This window comes from Rhodnius prolixus, unplaced genomic scaffold (assembly GCF_049639745.1).
Source record: "Rhodnius prolixus isolate KJV_2025 unplaced genomic scaffold, Rpr scaffold_2, whole genome shotgun sequence".
In the NCBI taxonomy this organism is placed as follows: Eukaryota; Metazoa; Arthropoda; class Insecta; order Hemiptera; family Reduviidae; genus Rhodnius; species Rhodnius prolixus.
Genome location: NW_027411592.1, coordinates 14,929,627 through 14,954,301, shown reverse-complemented (window position 1 = coordinate 14,954,301; position 24,675 = coordinate 14,929,627). Strand labels below are relative to the sequence as shown.

The following is a 24,675-nucleotide window of genomic DNA, read 5'->3' as shown; positions in this document are numbered from 1 at the left end:
ATATGTCTTAAAAAAATTAGCCACGAACCGAATAATTTATAACAAAATAAGCCAATTAAATACCGAAGTCCTCACTCACAAATATTGGACAAAAAAGAAAGGCCCCATTTACACAGAAAGTTTTATTAGAATCTCTACCTTTAGAGATAAGGTATATTCGAATAATAAGTTAGATGTGTACAACTTAAAATACGAACATTTATTGAGCGAATTAAGTGTTAACACTTCCTTCGACTTGATAAAGGTACCGGAAAAGATGAGAACTGCGGCCTTCGAAGATTACATTTCTTCCCATTTTCCGGGCTCATATCGTTTATTTACAGATGGGTCCAAAATCAATAATAAAGTCGGAAGTGCTGTGTATGATCCGGTTCGGAACTATTTTACGATAATTAAATTAGAAGATGAGGCGTCCATCTATACAGCGGAGCTAATTGCTATTTTAACGGCTTTAAAATATATTTATTCGTTGTCGGAGAAAAAATATACCATTATTAGTGACAGCCAGAGTGCGTTGTGTAAATTATCACATATACACAACCAGTCTACAGGAATGAATCACATTATCGCAGAGATTGTAGAAACTATTGCCATTTTTAAAGAGAAGGGAGTCTGCATTAATTTTTTGTGGGTAAGAGGTCATTGTGGTATAAAAGAGAATGAAATTGTTGATACACTTGCAAAGGAAGCCACCAATAGTGGGGAAATGGCTAATTATAAATTACCACACACCGATATCAAGCGTATAATTGCAAAAGCAGCACTACAAAAATGGCAGACAGATTACAATAATGGTGATAAAGGTAGATTCTATAAAACTATGGCAGATCAGTTACCTAGACAACCATGGTTTAAGGGAACTGGCACTAATAAATGGGTTGTTACGACAATAAGCAGGCTGAGAGCGAACCACGCGGTGTGCGGATCGTATCTACACAGGATCAACAAAAGGTCCTCTCCTCTTTGCGTAGATTGCAATGAGGAGGAAGATTTCAAACATGTAATAATGATATGTCCACGTTATGTGGTAGAAAGGAAACGAATGTTTGACGATATATACAGGTATTTAGATGCACCATTTCGCTACGAAGACATTATATTCTCCACCAACAGTTATGTGCTTAAGTCGATAGCAGAGCTAGCAATGAAATATGAATGTATTTAGAAGCTATAGCCGAATTAGAATGAATGGAACAAAATGCTTAGAGAAGGATTACGTGATTTTAATTTTGGTTAAGCGAGAAGGATGGCAGGAGCACAGAGTGCTGCTCCATCCATTAGCAGTAGTTTATGTAAATAGCGGTATATAGTAGAATGATGAATGTGTGAAGCGAATGTATTTGTAGGTAAGAACGGAGAGTAAGTGATATTCTAGTGATAAGCACCTAGACGATGCTGGCTGTATGGCGGAAGCCAATGCCAAAAAAAGAAAACAAAAAAAAAAAAAAATGATAGAGTAAAGAACATTGCAGATCATTTGCATTCTCAAAATATTATTTTATGATATTCAATAACATTTTAATGTTTTATAAATTTATTTTTATATATTGCAAATAAATAATAACTAAACCTGTGTTTGAATGAAAGTATTATATAATTACGTCCTTTATTTTAATATTATTCTATTCAATTTCAAACCAATTACATTTAAAATTCATTTTGAAAAAATATCTTTACTTTAATAAATGAAATTTTCATTTGTTTCAATAAAATTAAAATATTCAATATATTTTGGGCAGGCTGAAGAGCCACAAAATTTGGATTAAAGAGGCGCATGCGGCTCGCAAGCCGCGGGTTGCCGACCTCTGGTATAAGAAGTTTGGACACTCAATTACTAAGATAAAGGCTCAAAGATGCACTTTAGACGTTGCTGATTTATTGAGGAAGGAAATGATCAGGATTACAGTAATAGGAAAGTCCAAGGCTCAATTTTATCAATAGAAACAACTGATTTGGAATGGCCTTAGAAGGTGGATGCCAAGAGTACAAATTACCGAGAATGATTTTGGAAAAAGATCAGGAAGACCAGCAATTTAATAGTTGCAGGAAGTTAGGGAACTAAGAATGAGGCAATTAAGGACATTGGAATCGAAATAATTAAAGGCCGTAAGTATTTGTGCACCGGGAGGTTCTATATATGAAAAACAAGAATTAAGTTACAATTTCTGACTGCACTTTCAATCATGTAGGCTAAATTCATTGATGTGTTCAGATTTATTCGTGATTAGTACATAAATCAATTCATTAAGTTTGCAAAGTAGTAATTTTTATTAGAAGATTTGTGATAAGCACTTGTGGTTCCCACTGCTCTTAGTTCTTCACTTTGCTACAAAAGTGTCACTCGAAGATTTAGAGTTGAAGTTATATTTCCTTGTTTTTTTGTTTAATTACGGCATTCCAGGCAATGTTCTCTCGTTACAGACAACACCCATCCATCACCGGACAGTGAACTAAGAAGGAAAAAAATAATTGGAGAACTGGGTGTAATAGAACAATGTTCTTATCAAAACTAGAAGTACGCTACGAAACAATCTTTTCTTTCTTGAACAGAATTAGCATGTTCCCGTGTCACTTGTTGATTGTGTTGTTTAACCAGGACATGTTGCCCCAACTGGGAAAGAGCGAAGGAAGAAGGAAGTTTAGTGTGTGTGTGAGAGAGAGGTCCTGATTTCCCATGGGAGCCCTTGCCAGGGGGATGGAGGCCTGTGCAGCGTACCTTTAGAGGTAAATGAGATGACCCGAGCAAACTACCAGCCCGCATTACCAGTACCCACAAATAACTTTCTACAACAACCTTTCTTCCACTAACTCCACTTGCTAGAATTAAAATAAATAAACTTTTAAAATTAGTTTACAAATACTGAACTTTTCTCCATAATTATTGAACCTTTAGTACTGTAATTTATTCAATTACTTTAATAGTTGATAATACATTATTAATATATTGTATTAAGCTTTATTCTAGCCAATCATGGCAGATACAGAGGTATTATTTCCAGAATTGTTGCAAACTTGTGAAAGCAAATTGGCAGTAAACAAAAAAGGTTCTTTATTCAATAAAGCATAAGGATAGGATGTTCACTGATTTCCAATAATCTGCCTCGTAAATTTGTACTGTTGTTAATAAGCGCTTGCTAACGGTCCAATTAAACAATTATTTTGTACAACATTAAATTTTAATTTTAATCTTCAAAAACATGAATGACATGAATGACAAAAACATGATCTTCAATATAAAGAGGATACATTGAATAAAATCATATACTAGAAATAGCGTGAGTCCTACTTTCTTGTAGAACTGTAGGGTTTCTTACTTTCGAATGAAGTTATTAAATTTTAATGGAAAATAGTATGATAAGAAACACAGCTCATCAAAATCGTTTTTAGGAATCAGATCCACTGAGTAAGGTCTATTTATTTATTTCTTTTAATAGATTGGCACAAACACGAACTTGCAATGAAAATGAGAGAAAATAAACCAAATCATAGTGACTGAGAAATGATTTTCAGGAAAGTAAAATTAAGAAAAAAACAAGAAATATAAAAAAGAAATATAAAAATATATTTACAGTACAAAGATTTAACGTATATATACATATACACAAATGTACAAATTTCTGGTAAAAACCAAATAAAAATATCAAAGTCGTATAAGATCTTGAAATTTTGGAGTTTTTCATATTTATAAAATTGGAGTTTCATTCCAGAACGCCTGTACAATGGCAACCACACTGTAGAACGTACCTTCAATCATAAAGTAACAAGATTAATTCTGAGGAATATATTTTGAAATATAATTATATCTAACAGAACATAATGATTTACTTTTAAAGAGTTTAAAATTGTTTAACTCTAATAAACCAGTTTATACATTAATTGAATTTAATAGTAACAGAAATGTGGTACAAAAAAAAGGTATGGGTTAAAATCAAGAGCATACCTGTAAGAAATCCAGTTAGGGCCAAGATGAGTGTAAATCCATCCATAAAAAATCTAAAAGCCTGACCAGTTGTTGAACGAGATTGTAATCTGCCTTCTTCTACAGGACAGGTTCTAAGGGCTATATCACAAAGTGCAGGAAATACCAATGCAAGTGCTGTACTACACATTGCCCCTATCAGGGAAATGAATAGATTCAAGTGTGGTACCACCAAAGCCAAGAAAACTATTAAACAAACATAATAATTAATTTCGATTGTAAATTGAACTAAGCAACAGAAAGATATCTTAAAATATTCGAAAGGGTAATGTTTTTGTCAAAAAAAACATTTTTCATTGAAAAATTTGACTTACAAGTAAAAAGAACTAGTCCTATTCTCAATAGCATTTCGAAGGCTAGCATATGTTTAAATGGTCCTCTTGCTGCGACTAGATCCCACCAGATCACGTCCACAGCTACGTGAAATTGGATGGCGTAAGTGAGCAGAATTGCTAAAGCTACTGATGACATGACCGTTTCTGAGATTCTGGAAAATAAGTGTTTTATGTCAGGGATTCCTTACATCACTTAAGTGAAATGTAAAACTTCTGCAGGAAATAATCAGAATGATGAATAAAAAGAAGTCTGTACTTCTTTCTGATTAACTTACACAAATTTTACCTAATTATTTATTTAATAATTAAACAAAAGGTAATGTAATAAAGTGATATAAAAAAAAGTAAAGAAAGAAAAAAGTCAGCTAATAAAATTAATCAATTCTCTTTTGCACATTAGAATTTTATATTTTTTAAAAAGATTTCGCGGACCCCTCTAGGAAAACTGCTAAATGACAACGCATAATGTGTATATGTGCTTAGAAAAATTATTAAAATGCAATGATTAATTTCAAAGCTCAATTTAAAGAAAAAAAAAAATCAATGAATTATTTTCATAAAAGAAGTATAATTAATTTTATCAGTCCAGACATACTAAAACTCTCAATTTGACGCTAAACTAGGAACTGTGCCGCCTCATCCATCAGCTTTCTTTTCACCTTTTCTTCAATGAAATTTAGGCAACAAAGAACACCTTAGGCGGCGTAGCCTTGAAGAGCGCTTGGGAGAGGTTCGTATGTCCGAGAAGTTGCTCCCGTTCTGGAGATAGACTCAGTTTGTGGCTCGACGACATATCAAATAATATGTTATTAATACTGCAGTGTACTTTTTATTGTAATTAATTGATAAAGTGATATCATAAAATAAGAACTAGTCAAGCAGGAAATTTAACTTACATGCCACGGTCCAAGTTGAGAGTAATACTGCCTTGGACATTATCTCCAAATTTTAAGTAAGCTATACAACCCATTGAAACAGCTATTAGTATGACAAAACATTGTCCAACATTCAAAACTCCCAGTTTTGAAGAGAACTGTTTCTGATTCTTCATTTCATTGTGCAGAGGAATCACCTGTAATTAAAAAAAAATAGAGTCACTCTTTTCATGAATTTATCTCTATCAATTCAAAAATTTGAATAATAAGCGACTTGTCTACAAAAAAAAAAAATACGAGTAATAATCTAAATTATTGAAAAATTATTTCTTTTTCTTATTTGCTTAGCAATATTAATATGAAAATACTAACCAAACTTATGCCTTCAAAAGCATAAATTGTTGTTCCAAAAAAGAGTGGTAATGTGCCAAAATCAGAAATTAGCCTTCTTTCTGAGATACTAGGTAAATCTTGACTACATAGATAAAATGTCAAACACACTCCAGAAAGCATTAGAACATTTGATAGTAATGACACAGGTGTTAAAAATTTTAGTGATCTAATTAAAGCTGACAGTGCTATTGGTACAAGAGTCATCGCCATATATAATTTAAAATCATATTCATAACCGTGATCTTTCATTACCTGAAAAAAAAAAATGTGTAAAAAAGATATGTTCTTCAAAATACTAAGATTTCCTTATAACATCAGACAAAACCCTCCAAATTACGTAATTATATTAAAAACTATCAATTTATTTTAAACATTTTTCTGCGAAAATTACTTTGTGGGGAATTACTCATTATGTAAGCAAAGAAACAAGGAAAAATGGTGTCGAAGTCTTTAACAAATTTTGCATAATCAAACACTATAATCTTTTATTCAGAAGTTCTCTAGAGAAACTAAGTTTTAGTTTAAGAGGATTTAAACGCTCTCCAATAAATTAACTTGAATTTGGAATTTAGTAAAATTTTGAGAATTTGAAAACAGACATATGATTTACCGTAAGAGGACTTTGTATGTTTGACACATCATTTTTTAAAAATTACTAAAACATAATAGGTACTTACAATGTGCATAGTTGATGAAACAAAGATGAAATATACGGAACAAAATCCTAGTTGAGTGGCGATTATAAATCCTTTCACCAAGTATCTGTAAATATGATGTAAAGAGAATGATAATAAAATTGGTTTTCAACTCCGAATTTACATTAGATCAAAATGTATTTATTAGAAACTCATTCCTTAATAGCTGTTATACTATTAAAATCAATGTAATAACCATTATTAATATTTTTTACACAAACAAAAAACTTCATATTTGATCTACTTAAGAAAACAAATGGGTTTTTGAAACTCTAAAGGTTCCTTTGCAAATACCAAAATAATGCAACTGAAATTTAACAAATTCTAGTAAATTGCCTGATAAACATACTCAAAACTCTTCTAAATATCCTAATTATTTAAATGTTTTATTTCGAAAAATTAAATTTTTGCTTTTTCATGTTTTTCTCAAGTTTTGAGATTTTTTAAGGAATTTTCTATTATCGGTTTGTAGCTGCTGTTAAAAAAAAAAAAATAATAATAAAACTGAAAGCTTTTGTACAGAACAATCTTATTCTTCCTGTTCGTTAAGTAGCCAATGAAAAAACAAAAAAATTATCTATCGATCTTCAAAGCAATTCCCTTGACAAATGTGAATTATTTTTAGATTTGCGAACAAACATCATTTGTTTTATGAACGCTAATAATTTTATTTTTTCAACATTCTAATAATCCTCTACTCCACAAAATAGATGTGGTGGGGACTAAGTAAATAACATTCTAATAATTTTTGAACGTTAAATAATTATTTGTACACTTACTTAACAAACGTTTTCCATTTCCTAAACACTATCGGTCCGTGTTCGAAACAAAGTTCTATTGTTTCTGGTAGGTTTGGCTCGTTTGGCAATTTAAGTTTATCCCTAATTTTTACTGAACTTTGTACCTGAAATGTCAAATAGAAGGTGTTAATGCTGTAAGAATTACTACTTTTTAACATGTGGAATACTAAATTGTTACATACCAGAATATGATCGTTGTACAAGCACACTAGTCCTAGAAGAATGGTTCCTAAACTTCCAAACAAAAGCCCTGCATTTTTTATAGCATCACCCATTGCATATACACCACTTCCAATATTCCCTTTTAGGAAATGTATCATCGTTTCCAAGTACCTTAACAAAAAATATTAAAATGCCAATTTGCTAGAAGTTAATGCAGATCGCAAAACATATAAAATTAAATATTAAAAACATTCAAACGTAATACTAGAACATTAACTGTATGCTAGATTATTGCGAATCTCTAATAATAATAAGAATATAGAGCGCAAAATAATTAATAAAATAATATATAATAAAAAAAAATTAACCGGCAGTGTACTGGAGAAAGGCTATGAGCGTTTTATACTTCAAGATGTTGACTCCCTTTAATTTAAATAATAATACAAATTTAGAATTTCACTCAAGAGAGATTATTGTAGCCTCAAGTAGGAAACATTTATACTAAATAAGTTTTACGGTCTAATAAATTAAGTATTTTATTTATAAATTTTATACACTAATTCAGTAAAAGAAAATTTGTTATTTGGAACTGAGAAGCTGAATCTACCTTAAATTTTCTGTCTAGTATAAAGTTAGAATTGTTTGTTTCATTTGAGTACGTAGTTAGTTACTCTAAATCGACACTAGATGTGGTTAGTGAAATGAAAAGTTTAAATGTACAGCTTGGTACGTAGACATTTCTCTTTACCGCGTTCCATATAGATTTGTACATTAGGATTTTTTTTTTTTTAGTTGTTTCTCACCCTTAGTAGATCATGTTCGTAGCGCAGCGCATTTCGTTCTCTGATTCGGTATAGGATGGTACACTTTGCAGTGATCATTTATCTCGTCCTTTCTATTAGCGATTTCTTCAACTCATACACATAAATGAAAAGCTCTCGTTTTCATGGCTAGTCTGCATACAACGTGAAAACATTCATCCTCAGATCCATAGAATACCTAGGCTTTCTACCATTGAGGGTTATTTTATTATTATTAAGCCACATACATCATTGTTCCAGGTTATCATAAGTAGAACGTTTGCAGTAGCCCTCCCTCCTACTATTTAAATATTAATAAGAATTTCCGTCTAGGCAGACTCCCGCTTCTTGAATTAACTTCACAGCATTTGGTAGCCAGTTGTGCAGTCTAGATAAATGAGATAATTTCGAATCTGAAATTAATTAACCTCTTATATTCTGGGCAGTACAAATATAAAGCCACTAACTCTGCCCGGAATGCCAGTTTTTTTTTTAGGCTAACCAAGATATCACATCTCGCATTATCACAGTGTACTACGACTCCTTCTTCTTCTATCTTGAAACTGTCAGAGAAACTCACAGGGTCATAATTTTAGAATTATTGTCAGTTATAATTGTTTATTTTAAAGAGTTGAGAACAGTTATCTTGTGGTTGTGTTTCTGCATTTACCTGTAGTAAGGTCCTACGGTCTCTGTCTTTTAAACATATATCAATCTCATACGATATATTCCTGACTGTATTGAGAGTATTCTTTTAAGATTCTAGTCAAACTAAATCCTAAACTAGCAAATGTAATCACCCTTTTTGTTTTAGACATTTAGTTCATTATTTAATAATGTTTAAGTTATTCATATTCGAGAAGTTATTTTTTTACTACAATTATCTAGCGATTAAAAATTGAATTGCAAATTGTAATAGAACAGTTATTTTGATCACTTTCTTTAAATTATTATAATATTAAAATAAAAATTCCACGTCTATTTTTAGGATTAATTAATATCAAAGATAAATATTCTATGCCTCCGAAATAAATGAGTTTTTGATAATAATTAACTTTTTTTTTAAGAATTTCTATTTTTAAAGGTCAAATCTAGGGAAAAAGCCAGTACTGCGCATTGTATTATTCCATTACGATAAATTTGACGAACAGATAATTGGGTACGCAATACCTCGTGTTTTTATCAAATCGAAAATATTTCTAGCGCATAGTATTGAGTAAGGAATGGATTTTTTAGAACTTGATCTTAAGAGCAAATTGTACTTCTTAAGGTTATTGATCAGTAACCAATTATATGTAAATTACTTTTTAAATGAGAAATAATGGTTAAAAAAAAGTTAAAAAATCCTCCAACCTGGATGCTTAAGGTTATTTTGTAAAAGACAAAAACTAAAATTGATATATGTTCTAATAAAGTGACCTTGCAAACTTAATAAAAGAAGTTAAAATTACAACATTTATACATATATAATCAGATAGTTTAGAGAAAATAGAAAAGACCTAATGATCCATCGAATGGTCGGATGTGAGGACATAGAATCAGTCTAGAACCTCGGAATTATGTAATTACGTTCACAATTCCGTTCACAATTACTTCCTTTTCCAATTAACTACTAAATAGAAAATAAAACTGAAAATAATGGAGCAAACAAATATACAAGAATTTCATTAATGCTATCTTCGCCAGCCAGATGATGTATGAAATAATTTTCAAGAGTAATTATTGAATTAAAAAACCCAACTGTCTTTCCCTGAAAGAAGATATTTGAATGCTAAAAAAGAGATATGGCCTCCAGTCCTAATTTCTTCGATTTTAGAATTATTTAATTTCCACTAAATAATGTATTGGAGGTAATTCCGTTCGATTCCTTGAAATGGTTCTTTGAACAAAGCTTTACTCCACCCAGGAATAAACTATTCTGAAAAACAGCTTTAAACAAAAGCTGTTGCTTTATTTAAAAGTGTTTAATGTACTAGTTTGTCCAAAGAGATAAGCTCGGATGGTTTTTGAAAAGATAGCGGAAATCGTACTCGTCAGGAAATTCGCATTCCATCAGGCTATTTTCTCCAAACTAGGCTTTTAACAAATCCTCTTGAGTATTTTATGAGTGTTAGGATTATCAAAAAAAATTTAAATCATTTGTTACCAACACGGCAATTATTTTTTTAAAAAAGTAAAAAACCCTGTTTTTACATTACTTACGGAATTTACCCAAATTAGAGAGTACCACTTCACATTTTTTTCCCCACTTTAAAATTCGTATCTTTGAACAACACTTAAAGCGCTTCTGTTTGATAAATATTACAATAATTATCTTGGGTAAGTTTCAGTTCTTGGGGACATTAACCGAGTTTTTTATTGGTGAATTCCAAAAGGAGATAGAGAATGTAAAATATAGATAGACACTAAAGATAATTAAAATTATGGCTCCTATTATCATTAATTTAAATGAATTTCCAAATAAGTTAGTCAGACATGTGGTCTTGATAATCAACTCTTGCTTTGAGAGTAATTGGTCTTTCTATTTCTGCCTCATTTAGGTTGGCTTTGTGCTAACCAAATGTCTCAAACCTAAAAAGGAATCAAGAATAACAGATATATATCAAGAGACATTCAACTGGAAGGATTCGAGCAAAATCAGTTAAACAAAAGAACATTATTAACTCGCAATTTTTTTTTTCTCTCTTATCCAATTATTACAATTAAAAAACTAAATTGAGTAAATTGAATATTTTTGCAATAATTCATATAATCAGCCGAATATCGTCGCCTAAGAAGTGATACCTCGTAACTAAAATTTCAACGAAAATTACATTTTTATATATAAATGTTGAAAAAATAAATAAATGTTGAAAAAAAATTTCTTTTCAATCATGCACTTTCAAGACGACAGTCACACTAATAGTTAATATTGAAAGAAGAATTACTGTATGCCTTAAAATGAATTTTATATCCTGTTTTTTTCCTTCTCCTGTAAAGTTGATATTTTCTAGTTACGAGGTATCACTTCTTAGGCGACGATATATTGGTTAATTGTTTTGTCTGGTTAAATTGGAAGAAAATATTCCTCGAATAGTACGTCATAATAATAATTTCAAATGAAAATCATTTAGCGAAGCAATAAAAAACCACTACAAATTTTAGATCTACTAAGAACCTAATCATTAAACTAAATTGAGTAAATTGAATATTTTTGCAATAATTCATGTAATCAGCCGAAAGCGAAAATAATATATATTGGTTAATTGTTTTGTCTGTTGAAATGGAAGAAAATATTCCTCGAATAGTACGTCATAATAATAATTTCAAATGAAAATCATTTAGCGAAGCAATAAAAAACCACTACAAATTTTAGATCTACTAAGAACCTAATCATTAAACTAAATTGAGTAAATTGAATATTTTTGCAATAATTCATGTAATCAGCCGAAAGCGAAAATAATATATATTGGTTAATTGTTTTGTCTGTTGAAATGGAAGAAAATATTCCTCGAATAGTACGTCACAATAAAAATTTCAAATGAAAATCATTTAGCGAAGCAATCAAAAACTACTTGAAATTTTAGATTTACAAACTACTTAATAATGAGATAGAAATTAATTTAATTTAAACAAAATAGTAATGACGAAAAGAATTTATGTTGAATTATTCTTTTGTTTGTACGTGCCTTCAATAAAACTAGAATCTGAGCTTATGCAAACATAAGTTTGAATAACTTTCATTAATTGGGTAATTAACTACATTATTTATCCTATTTTTGTATTGTAGAATTTATTAAACTTAAAAACCTCTCAATTGTTATCCTCAATATTCTAAAACTGTAAACTAAACCAAGCATTTTGGTAAAAAGCTGGGTGTTGGATAGATCCTTACGTTGGTCCCTGAAAAGCAGAAAACTTGAATGCGATGAAATAGGTCTGTGAAAGAGGTTATAACAAATTTCGGCGTTGATAAGGTTTTTCGAGAATATTACAAGAGAAATAGTTAATGCAAAGTGAACAATCACAGATTGTATCAGTAAACGAAGATTTCTACTTTCTTCTAAATCACTTTGTGTTTCTCATGAATGAAAAGCGGCTTCTATAAAGTTCTTAATTGGGAAAAACCTCCAGAGAAAAATAGAAGAGGAACACCTAGAAATATATGGAGCACGTAGTTATCTGAAGCCATTAAAGGCGAGGTTTGTCCGTGAAAGATGCCTACACTCCGATATGTGGATACTTGATGCAAAACTAATTAGGGAACTAAATGGAGACTTGACAATCGTTGAATTAAAAGGTTGGAAAATTAGTCTGATTCGCTTTCCTTAATTTGTCCATCCTTCTTAATAATTAATAAATATAAAACCACACATTTGGGTTAAATAGCAGAAACATATTTGAACGGTTTTAGAATTGTTTTCTATAAATTACTTCTTTTTATCATTCTCAATTTAATATGGAAGCATTTTTTCAATGATTAAACGTAATTTCAATAATTGTTTCAACGATTTTTTTCAAGTTTTAAAGGCTAAACTTCTCTATACAGTTAGATTCTTTTTTTTTTTTTTAAAAAAAAAAAAACAATACTTCTCTCTGTTATTCTTTAATTAACATTACAAAAATATTTCAATGGAGCCATAATCATTCAACTCTGTTCAAATACTTATCGTGCTAATTAAAAGAATGCAATCTACATGTATTAATTTTATAATCATAAAGCACTTGACAATAATTCTTTAAATTGACGGTTATATTGCGGTAAAGAAATAAACAATGACGAATTTTTAGTTGAAATCAAAGAATTTTTATATGAAAAAAATGAATAAAATACATTTTTTTTGGCGAACTATTTGTTATTCTCCAATTGACCGAGGGCTCTGCAGTAATAATATGAAAGTGCCATTGTGCAAATCGTTCAATACGAGTACATTTTTTTAACCAGCATTATGAGAGATATTACAAAAATTTAAAGTTATAGACAACTTTTTTCTTAAGCTAGAATGGTTGGTTTACTGATCTTTTACTGGTATTAGCTCACTGTAAGCATCAAAGCGGCACTATGCCAGATTCTGCACCACAATGAAATCAAATTTAAGACCTACGTAGTAAGCTGATAAAGAACGATAAACCTTCGTCAATTGAATCATTACTTGTCTAGGAATTATTAGCTGGAACTCCAAGAAAACGGAGTTCCGTCATAAAGAATGAGAGCATTTAGATTGCTTTGTATTCTTTGTATATTGTCAGATTTCGACACGAGACAATTTAAATTACTATGAAAAAAAGAAAGAAAAAAAAAGAACAATAATAATGGGGACATGAGAATTATGGTGCCTAATGTTCTTGCTAGTACCTAGGACAACCAAAAGTTATGGCCTCAATGTTAATTTTAATTCTATTGGCTGTAATTAGGGGAAAGTCCTATTTCACTGACGAATTTTTATTGTCTATACTCAATCTTTTCCTGGAATCTTAAATAGAGTTAAAACATATCATTCAAAGAAATAAATGTCTTTCGAATTTTTGCGCAAGCAATGTATTTCTAAGATTTAGTGTTTTTAAGGAAATCATAAAGTTTCGAAATATTGTTTCATGTATGTATTATAATAAATATCTCCTTAGCTTTGAAGTAGTATACAAAAACAAAAATGTACATTAGGAAATCTCAATGACGATGATGTTAAAAAAAAATTGAATAAAATGATAATGTTATCAAAAATGATGGTAAAATAGACTATCACAAAACTATTATAATGTGCCCTTACTGATACAATCCATTTACTGACGATTACACATACTAGCCTTAGTGAATTAGTTCTGTTGCTATTTTATTTTTTGTTTTAAATTATTTTTTAATTATTCAAGTACATTCGTATTTTGTAAACGTAAATTAGCTCTTTAATAATTTTTTTTTGTGTGTGTGCAGCAAATACTGAAAGTTAGGCGCCACGGTAGTTAAGCGGTTAGAGGCGAGACCTGTGAAGCTAATATGTAATATTGTGGTGCTGGGTTCGATTTCCGGTCTTAGGCCTTGGATTTTATTTAATGGTTAATAAAAAAAATTTACAGTTAAGTATGTTTGATAGTCGCCTCCGTCCACGACACCTAATTGGTAGCTGAAATGTTACCATCAAAACTTATGATGAAGGTATTAGATATCGTTATTTCTTGCAAGTAACTAATAGAAGCATCCTGCTGCTTTTAACCGCACGAAATTTTTTCATGTTTATATTCTGTAAAATTGCTATTCTGAAAATATATACTGAAAGTTTCGCGTGTAGAAGTGTGGTGTTGATTTGGAGCTGTAATGAACTCACAGACAAAAACAACTAGTATGAAACTGATATGTACCTTTGTTTACCTAAGCAATTCTATAATTATTATTTTAGAATAAATTATTTGTAAATTATGGGTAAAACTTTGTACGTTTTTAGCGTAAAAAATATTAAATGTTTTCTTTGGTTTATAAAACTTAGGAATGATAGATGGCGTGAAGAATAAACAAAATCAAAAAGTTATTCTTTCTATTACCACGGTTCTAAGGTGTTTACCCTACATTTTAATGTGTCAATGTCACAAACTGAAATATCTAAATTTATACAAATTAACTATTCAAATTACAATGAAATCTAATTGATATCAATTTTTTTTGTGAAGAGTTAGGTAGGACTATAATCATAACTTTCTGTAATCAAAGCTTTTATAACTCTATCCTTCTTCTCTATCCTTAAGTTACTGACGAACCCTTACTTTAAATGAAAAGAAAGGACCGCCATTTTAATGAATAAATACTTGCAGTTACAGTTAAAGTTAAAGGAAAGAAAAAACTACTTACGAAGTGCGATGTATAACTGTACATTCTGATCGTACAGAATTTGCTGATTTTGTCATCAATTCTGTAGGACTTTTTGGTGTAGAATTATTTCTTGAATGTTCACTTTTTATTTCCATTGCTTCCGCTCTTTCTGATGTTGTCGTTGTTGATTGTTTAGACATTGTTGTTTGACACCTATTAGAAAGATCCGAGTGCTCCGCACTTGGCAGTAACTGATATTTATCTGGTAAATAAAATTTTTAAATCCTCTATGCGATATGGTTAAATGAAGAAAACAATATTAAGTACTCGACACAATTATTTTATCAATGTCCTAAACGATTTTTTTTTCTGTAGATAAAACTTTTTTTTTTTTTTAATATAGTTTTAAAAATTAACTAGTAAAGCAATATGAAAAAAGTTTGTAAACTTGTTCAAGTTTTTCACACACTTTAAAATTTTAATTTATTCACTATAAAAGCAACTATAATTTACTTTTAAAATGAACACAAAATAATAACGGTGTGCACCTGAAGTTGTGTCAGTCAATGTCTAACCGACGCTAGACAATCTACTGAATGGTGACTAGCCAAGACAATCGCTTAAAAAGCAAAATGAATGACACCCAATAGAATACACATTGGCATTGAAAAGATAATAAAATAATTATATTCATAACTTCGCAAAGTGATAAATGATGAGTACCGGTTAAATTATTGGTTTAATGTATCGGACAGAAAAAAAGACACGAAAAGTAACTTTATTTTGTTTTGTTTTTTAAATTTTTACATAACTAAATAGGAAAAAGTTATTATTAAGAACAATAATTCGGTTTAACTTTTTTAACTATTACTTAACGCTTATTTTTTCGTTAAAATATCGATTACGTCATGAGAAAAAACAAATTAATTTTCAATTTATAGCCTTATTTTGTATTGCTTTCCTTCCTTAAAATTCGAGAAAATATTTTAATAAAGATAAAAATTAATTTTCGCATGTTCAGTGATGACCACTTAATGCAAAATTTCTCTTTCGTTTCAAAATGGAAGGTCATCTTAACAAAAAATAGTTGATTTTCCAATCAATTTATTTATCAGAGTTGAGTAGATTTGAAAAAAAAAATTAATTACTAAATTATGAATTACTAATTAGTAATTAATAATTGAAGAAACTAAATGGCCAGAAATATGAATTCCGGAAGAATTGTTTCTATTTTCCAAGAAAACCATTGCAGCTGATTTCTTTAGACTTAATACCATTATTTAACATAGTAATTAATTACTAAAAAAAATTAAAAAAAATACTAAACAATCTGGTCGGAGCAATAATAACACATTTTTACAATTACTTTGAATTTTCAAGTAAAAACTCATTTCACTTTCATCTTATTCACCTTCTGTAATAATTTGCGACTTTGAATAAAACGTGACTTCACAAACTTCTGAAGCGTTAGTCTCCATATGTCTAGTTTTAATAAAGGTACCGTTGAGGTTTTTTTTTTTTATCGCAAAATCAAAGAAACGCTTAATAAATTACTCATAAATAATGCATCCCTTTTACTGATATTCTTCGAATTAGGAAGTTTCGCTGCACATTTCATTCCTTTTAATGGTCAGAGAGACTAAAGCCGATTAGAAAATTTCATTTTAGAGTAAAGTTTTGTTTCCCTCTTCTTCAGAAGTACTAAAACTAAGAAGTAGCCTTTTACTTGAATATTTAATGTATTAAGTCTTAAGAAATCAGCTGCAATGGTTTTCGTGGAAAATAGAAACAATTCTTCCGGAATTCATATTTCTGGCCATTTATTTTCTTTAAACTTTAGCAATTAATTTAATCCTGTTGACATTTTGTAGATGAAAATTCATAGGCTAAAGTCTGCATGATCAAATACTGTGCTCTCATGAGATTGGTAAGAGAAATCCAAACTTTTTTTCGAATAGATAAGTTATAGCGATCATTTGTCAAATTTCTTCGATTTCTCATTGGAACACTCAGTTCAAAAGTACCATGTGTCCAAAAAAGTGATTTTTAAAAAGACACAAGCGATAAAATATCTCCAAAACTACCAAAAAGCTGAAACGATTCTTATTGATTGGATACCTGCCAGTGGGGTATCTATTTCTCTGTTTGCGAGAAACAAGAGAAACAATTCGTTGCAAGAACAACAAACGGTGCTGCCTAACTCCGTGAGGTTGCTAAAACACAGCTTACATATCAATCCACCAGATAATCTTGCATCTCGTTTTGCGGGTAACTTTTAATTTAAAAGAGTCAACTTGTAGTGCATTAAAGAAATAACAATAAAATCACTATTTACATGTAGATAAAATTTACTAAATATACAACTAAAATATAAATAAATACATAAATAAATAAATATATATAAAAACAACAATGAGGGGAATGCCCAGTCAATATAAAAGACAAACATATTGACCTCGTCACTAATCCATAATTACACAGTCACCTTAGGATTTAAGCACCGTAGATATGGTGATGCAGAATTCCCAAGGAGTCCAAAATAATTGACTCAGCAAGATTGTGGAGGCCGGTAGAGTAAAAACCCATCTCTCTCGCAAAATCAACCGTAAGCCTTGGCAGGGTTCCCCGGGCTCCGAACCAAAGGCCCATTACCCTATACTCCCTCTCACCGAACTCCTCGCGGAACTTTTCTTTGAAGAAGGGAATACACTTTTCATAAATTCCCTTCTTTTCAATATCCACCTTTTCCGCTTGGTTTGGGTCGTTTGTTTCATATCTTACCGTTGGGTCTATTACGAGCGCTTTTTTGTCCTTCTTACAATTGTCACATGGAAGATCTTCTTTACTGAATGGATTTTCAACTTTTTTGAGTTTTTTCCAAAAATTGTTGCAACGATTTTTCTGAAATTTTATAAAAACTGCACACATGTGATGATTAAGAACACTTATCACATGTGATAAGTGGGCGTAAATGTGATAAGATGCCAGTGGGCGTGGATAGCTTCCCGTTAGTATATGATCCTGCAATGTCTTGTGGTCCTGCATCTTTGACGTTAATAGGGCGCAATAAATGTATTGAAAAAAAAGTTCCGCGTTTAAAGAATAATTCTACAATCGTAAGAACCACTTTTCTGAATTGTTTTTTTTTTTTTTGAAAATTTCTGCTACGATTCGAATGTGTATTATCGCTGACCTAAAACTTATTACTCAATAAAAATAAAAATTATTATATAATAAATAAACACGTAACGAGTAACTAATGTAAACACCTTTCACGCACGTGTGTAAAGTGACGTACTAAACTATTTAACAATAACGTGATTATACTTGTTTATAATAAATAATTAAATCAAATTGTTTCACATTTTTCTAAATAACTAAATATATTGAAATTAAAAAAGATACGTAACAACGGTAAAAAGGTACTCGATATGAAATAAGCTTTCCTTTTGTTAAACAAAATAAACAGAACCCATTTTGAAGGTTTTTGATAATTCTAGAAATCTTAAATATTTTCTTATAGATTAGAAAGAAATTTAAAAAAAATAAAAAAGGAAATATGTTTTTAAATTTTTTTTCTTTTTTAAAATACATTCTAAAACAAAACAAAAAAATTATCAATTATTTGGGCCAGTCATAAGACGTACAATGCACCATTCATATAGACAGTTCCCCCTACGCACATGAACATCGATGAATAGCTTTTTCATTTTTTTAAAATTAAGTGCATTTATCTTCTTTTCAGTTCACAGTATATTCAGGATGTGGGCATTCATACATCTGAACAGACAGGAAGCAGCACGATTTTTATATCCTACCTGAGCTGAGCTTATCTGAGCTAATTTCTTAAAGGAATGCGGAAGTAAACGAAATGGTAGTGATGAAACTGTTAGATTTCCTGTTGTGATTATATTTCATTATTTTTTATCTCACTTTAACCTTCCCATATCTTGACTTATACTACTATGGAAATGAGTTGTAGCAAGATTAATAAAAAGAAAGAAGATTACTGTCGTAATATAAATATAAACATATTTTTCAAGTGTGCCACTTTCTTGGAAGGAGTAGTGCTAAAAAAATTAATAAATCTGCTTCAGAACCGCAATACTTCTTAGCTTTCCGGACCTTGCCTTCAACCGCTCGGCTATCGTGGCTCCTCACTTAAAGGCAGCATCTCCTGAGACATTTTGGCAAAATAAGAAATGAATTCTTCAATTAAAAACTTAGTGTTTTTTCCTCATTTCCAATTCTCTATCTTGTTAGAAGGGTTAATTTATGGCTGCCACAAGATATGATTTTCTAAAGAAGTTATATTTCACTTAATTAATTTGTTCTGGAAGAGGATGTTGATTGCTTCCTCTTCGTCCCCCTGATCAACTCTAAACGGTTTTTCGTCTAATCCGTCACGAACTCCAGAAGCTTTACTACAATTTTCCTATGGAAAAGCTTCAGCACTGATTGACTAATTTGCTGGGGGGTGGCTTTGGTTAAAAGCAACTTAATAAATTACTGAATCTATTTAAATGTAAACGCACTGTAAAACTGAACGATGTCGTACAAAAATCTGACGATAGTTTCTACATTTGGAGATTGTTCATAATAATTCGTTTCAACTAACTTGCGCATTAACGAGCCTATATGGAAAGAGGTTGCGGGTGTTGTTCCACAGTTCTAATTTTGAATGAAATTTAAGTTCAGCATGAGGAATACTTGGAAGTAATTTTGCAATTACTTGTTTACAATAAATTACAAAACATTAAATGTTGATTTTCTTAAGTACATTGATTTGTTTTTTCTTGATGTTGCATAAAGTGGAAAAATCGAAAACTTTTGAAATCAGTAAGAGAGAAGATATAAGTGAACCAACTGTTTCACAGAATAAACCTCTACTATTAAAAAATTTTATAAGAGAATAAGTACGAATAAAATGCCATAATTAATACTTATCAAAGTTCACAAAATGCGTTACTTGTCAGTTTAAATAATGTTAGAAACACTAGACTACCTAATAGGTATTTAATCAAATTATTGACTTTTTTATTTAATGACGTTAAAACTTTACAGAATACGTCACTTGCTAAAAGCAAATTTAGAGTTAAATGACGCGTATTTTACTTTTCATTTTTTAAAAAAATTGGGGTAAATACAAGAGATAAATGTAATAAACAATTTTTATTTTCTTATTTTTTTTTTTTTACAATAATAAGTAATTAGCAGTATTTTTTTTTTCTAACTGCTTGATGAACCACTCCAAAGAAGTGGAATCGTAAGTGTTTTATTTATTTCTTAAACAAAATTAGGTGAAGGCTTTTTCAAACGAAACTTCAGCTAGCCATAGTTCTGTTACTTTTTTGTTTAAGTTGCTAAAATAATCAAATATCTTTCAAATCTTTAATTAATTAAAAATATATAAAAAAAATTTGGAAAATAAATGAACTCATCATAACTGAAATTGGAGAAGATATATTTATAAAATAAATTAAAAGAAAAAATTGTTCTTACCGTAAATTGTAGAAGTCATTTTAAAATACTCGCTTTTAAAAGTACCTTAACTGCTCGGCGACTCTTTTTCGACTGACGGATTGCCTTCTACTGGGTTTAGTTAACAATAACCAACTCGTTGAATTTGTAAGATATGGCCCGTTTGCTAAACAAAAACAACATCTTTGGCAAACATTAAAACACATGAGTTTGAGTCCAATTTATTCCACATTCTTCACCATGATTGGCATTAACCTGTCCATTGGTGATGTGATTGAATGGGTGCAATGAAATTGAAGAAATACTATGGCAACATTAATCATAACGATTAAAGAACTTAAAAAGGAAGGATTACTGAAAACATTTATTTATATAATGTTTAAAATAGCATGGATTGCAATAATTTATGCAATAAAACATTTTTCATTTGTAATGACATAATTTCTGGACTGCTATGACGAAATATTTCCACTAATTTTTAAAGGGATAACGAACTAAGAAAACAAAAAATGTCTTTTTGTGACTTTATTCTGAAATATTCCAGACTCCTAAGTGGACAAATTGAAATTCAATAATCGGCAAGAATCCTTAACCAACAAGAATATTTTATATTCAATATTCTTTTGTTTTAAAGAAGATACACCAAAATTAGTTACCCCCAGTATTACAAATCTTACCCTTGTTTCCCCGTAGCGCCGATTTTTCAAGAACTATGCGACAGAGCTTCCTCGAAAGAGAGATTGTACCTGTAGTTTACAATCGGATCTGCCCTAAATTCATTCATTCTGGATTTCAGGATCCTTTTTAGACTGATTATAAAGTACCAGAAGAAATATTGTTGATGTTGATGAGACTTGTTGTCTTTAAACTAAATGAAACTGACAAAACTACTGTCAATAATCTATGAATTCAATTATTGAAAATATTCTTAGAAAATTTTGTTTTTTAATCGTTTGTACTCCAAAATAAAGTAAAGTGCATTGTCATGAAGTCTATTTTTAAACATCTTTGGACCTTCTCTGAAAGATCAATGATCCAAACTGTAATTGTTAACACATCATCAGCTTTTAAACAGAAGAATTTTAAACATTCTTTTCTTTTGCACCGTCTCATTCTAAACAATCTTAATACAAAACAACCTCCACTTTCAGTTAAAACTATTAAAAAGGGAGGGTTTAAATGTTAAAAAATTACTAAACGCCAGCAACCAGGAAGATACCACAGATTTGCAGCACATAGAAGTGAAAAGAGAAGTTTTGACAGTAATCAGTGGTTCCCTCTACAAGTAATTTTAATTATTTTGGAAGCAACAATTACATTCTTATCAAAGATAGTACTGTTCCCCACTGCTAATTTTTTCCATGAAATTTATTGTACTTTTATCAATATTTAAAAATTAATTTAGAAATTGGATTCTAAGCACAAGCTTTTAATTTTCTGAATATTCTAAAATGATTGAAAAATGAAAACTGAGATTAATAGCAATGAAAAACGACAAGGTCATGGTTATTTATTCAGGGAATGATAAATGCTTCTAAAAGTGACTCGAGTTGCAACATTTCTTTCAAAATTAAATCTTTTGTATCATCCTGCAGAAAACACAAGTTGACAACATTATTAAGATATTTAAAAAAAAAGAATTTATATCTGTACAATTGTTTCCAAATGTTTTTAAAGAATGGTTAATAGTATTAGAATTGTAAACATTTTTTGTAAACACAAGTGTTTCTACTAATTATGTTGAGAAATTAATGCATATTAAAAATGGTTAACAAATATTGCTAAAAGAGAATATCTAATTCAATAAAACGCTGGCAACGCCATTATTTGCAAGCTATTCACGGCGGTGCTTAACATGGATTTAATTTTAATTTTTGATTTTTACATTATTTTGCGGTCCTGAAAATTTTTGTGTTTATCAAGAAATTTGCTCTCAGCTTGTTGACATCTCTTTCTCTTCAGGCTTTTCAGTGGGTTCTCTCTCTAACCTAGATAGAAGAGAAATATTCAATGCAGTTATCTTATTGATAATTTTCAATTCGTGAAAATTCGAATAATTGATCTGTTCCAGACTTCAAAGATAGTACTGTTAGCCACTATAAAGGACACAATCGCAACCACAATCCAACTGCCGACAAAATCAGATCAAAACTGAATTGGAATGTAAATTTGCGATCGTTAAGGCACATTTCCATAGAATAGGCGGACAAGCCTATTTCATCAGGATGCTGATGAGTCATTTTGGTTCTCAAAGGTTACCACTCAGTTATAAAACAGGAGAAATTTTTAACAGAGTCAAGTAAACTGAAAAAATGAGTAATAGAAAACTAATAGAATATCTAAATAGAAAAGTGTTTAAAAGCTTTTTTCCAAGCTTGGAATTAAAAGTTTGCAGTATTGGTCATTTCTCTTTTGTTATTAACCATGGTTCTATCAGCAGTATTTAAAGTAACAAGCAAATGAAGTTGAACCCTTCTAGACCTCCGGGGGCAAATCTATGGAGGATGTACGAGGGCGATAAGATGAACATACGCGATTAATATTGGGTCAATATCCTTTTGGAACTGATGATAATATTATCATATTGAAAGAAGGCGGATGGATTGATGATTTGGCGACAATTTTATACTATCGAGAGCAGACGCAATTATTATCAATATGTTGAAGCGTTGACAAAAAGTTTGATATTGTATGGTTAGATTCGAATACAAAAAATAAAATAAAATAATAACTGTTTATCCAAGGATATCAAAAAAATAACTGATCATCTTTAGGAAAAGTTAAATTCTTGTCTTCTTCCTGGAGTTTTAGTTCCTTCTTTACAAAACTCATTAATAATACTATCTAATGTAATGTACCAAAGAAAATTTCTAATTCATTTTTCCCTTTAACACTTCTTTTGTGTACATTTTTGAATTAAAAGAGATAATTACGACAAAGTTACTATTAAGTTGGATAAAATACGGTGACAGTGGCCCCTGTAAAGGATAACTGAATTTCGGTCAGATTTAACGTTAGAACTTTGTTAACTATACAACTTGGTAATTTGCATAGAGTTGCCAGTGACATAAAGGTGGTTGAATATTTTTGCTACTTCTTGATATTTAATTTTTCACTTTCACTTTATTAGCCATATTTATAACTACAAAAAATGTATCAAGTAAATCTGATCATACTGGTTAAGTTCTCATGAAAGTCAAGTAAGAGCAATCACCCATTTTTGAAACTCATTCTCAGTGGAAATATTTAATTTAATTTCAAAAGTTAAAAATAATTTTTATTAAATGGTTTTGAAGAACTCCGTTCCTTACAAGTGAAGGTGTTTGGAATAAAAGTGAAGATACGAACAAAACATCATAGCTATTGGAAAATTACTTCTAATACGAACCTACTGATTTACTGCTTTGGGAACATCGGCAATGAAAGTGAAAAGAACTTACCTCTACTGGAAAATAATTAGCGTATAAATAAATATAAGTATAATGGCGAAACGGTGGTTTGGTGGTTGGATAGTAAGGCCGTCATTGGTCGCTGCATTTCTGTCACTTCTGCTGTATGAATATAGAATGCAGACAGCGTTTGTCGTCACAATTCATGGTCATATTGTGGGAATTCGGTCAAACCTCGTAAGGTTTACTGGTTATGACACAATCAGAAGTTTCGATAGTGATAACAGTGAATGTGACAATGATATGAACATGATAAGATTTTTCATTCAAATTGTTATTCAATTTAGCTCAATATTTAATAAATAATTGAAATGTTGTCATGAATTTCTGTCACAAAAAACTGAAAGTGCTCAATGTGTCCACCACCGAGTCAACATTCACGATCAGTGTACTGACAACCTCACAAACTTTATAGCTTTATATTTTAGGGACAATTAGAGAATATCTATATTCGTTGAATTTATTTAACTTTGTTTTTTAAATTATTCAACAGTCAAAATCAAAATATTAGGAAAGTGGATGATTTTCCATTTCGTTCTTAGGAGCGATAAGTATCTTTTTAGACTCTTAGTGATATAAAAAATGTGTACATTTTCTCTCCTTTTTGGATGTCTTTAGCCTATACCGTGGCATCTAAATACGTGGTTTTGTTAAAACATAAGTTGATTTAATTTTTTTTTTATCCTAGAATTATGTTTTAATTTGCAATGGAATTTATTTCATATTTTTAATTTCTTTCTATTTCAGATTTAAATATTTTAAACAATAAAAAATGGGAGAAATGAATAAGCTGAATTATAATAAGAAAGAATGAATCAGCTGACATTAAGTGAAGAATTATATTTCTTTTAAACTATATGGCTCTTTGCTTCTCAACTGAGGATGCTTCGACGTTTCGTCTCGACAATAGATATGCTGGTTTTTGTCA

General features: G+C 30.2%; 1 protein-coding gene across 1 annotated transcript; it reads right to left on the bottom strand.

Annotated features, from left to right (window-relative positions):
* Positions 1-3,539: 3,539 nt before the first annotated feature.
* Positions 3,540-20,640, bottom strand: LOC141449069 (proton-coupled amino acid transporter 1-like). Its single transcript, XM_074118121.1, has 10 exons — positions 20,320-20,640; positions 14,857-15,079; positions 7,260-7,410; positions 7,057-7,181; positions 6,260-6,344; positions 5,562-5,834; positions 5,211-5,386; positions 4,294-4,466; positions 3,941-4,165; positions 3,540-3,744 (listed from the first exon to the last, which is right to left on the bottom strand). Exons 1-10 carry the CDS (start codon positions 20,336-20,338, stop codon positions 3,683-3,685), a joined length of 1,512 nt encoding a protein of 503 aa, XP_073974222.1. The 5' UTR covers positions 20,339-20,640; the 3' UTR covers positions 3,540-3,682.
* Positions 20,641-24,675: the final 4,035 nt, after the last annotated feature.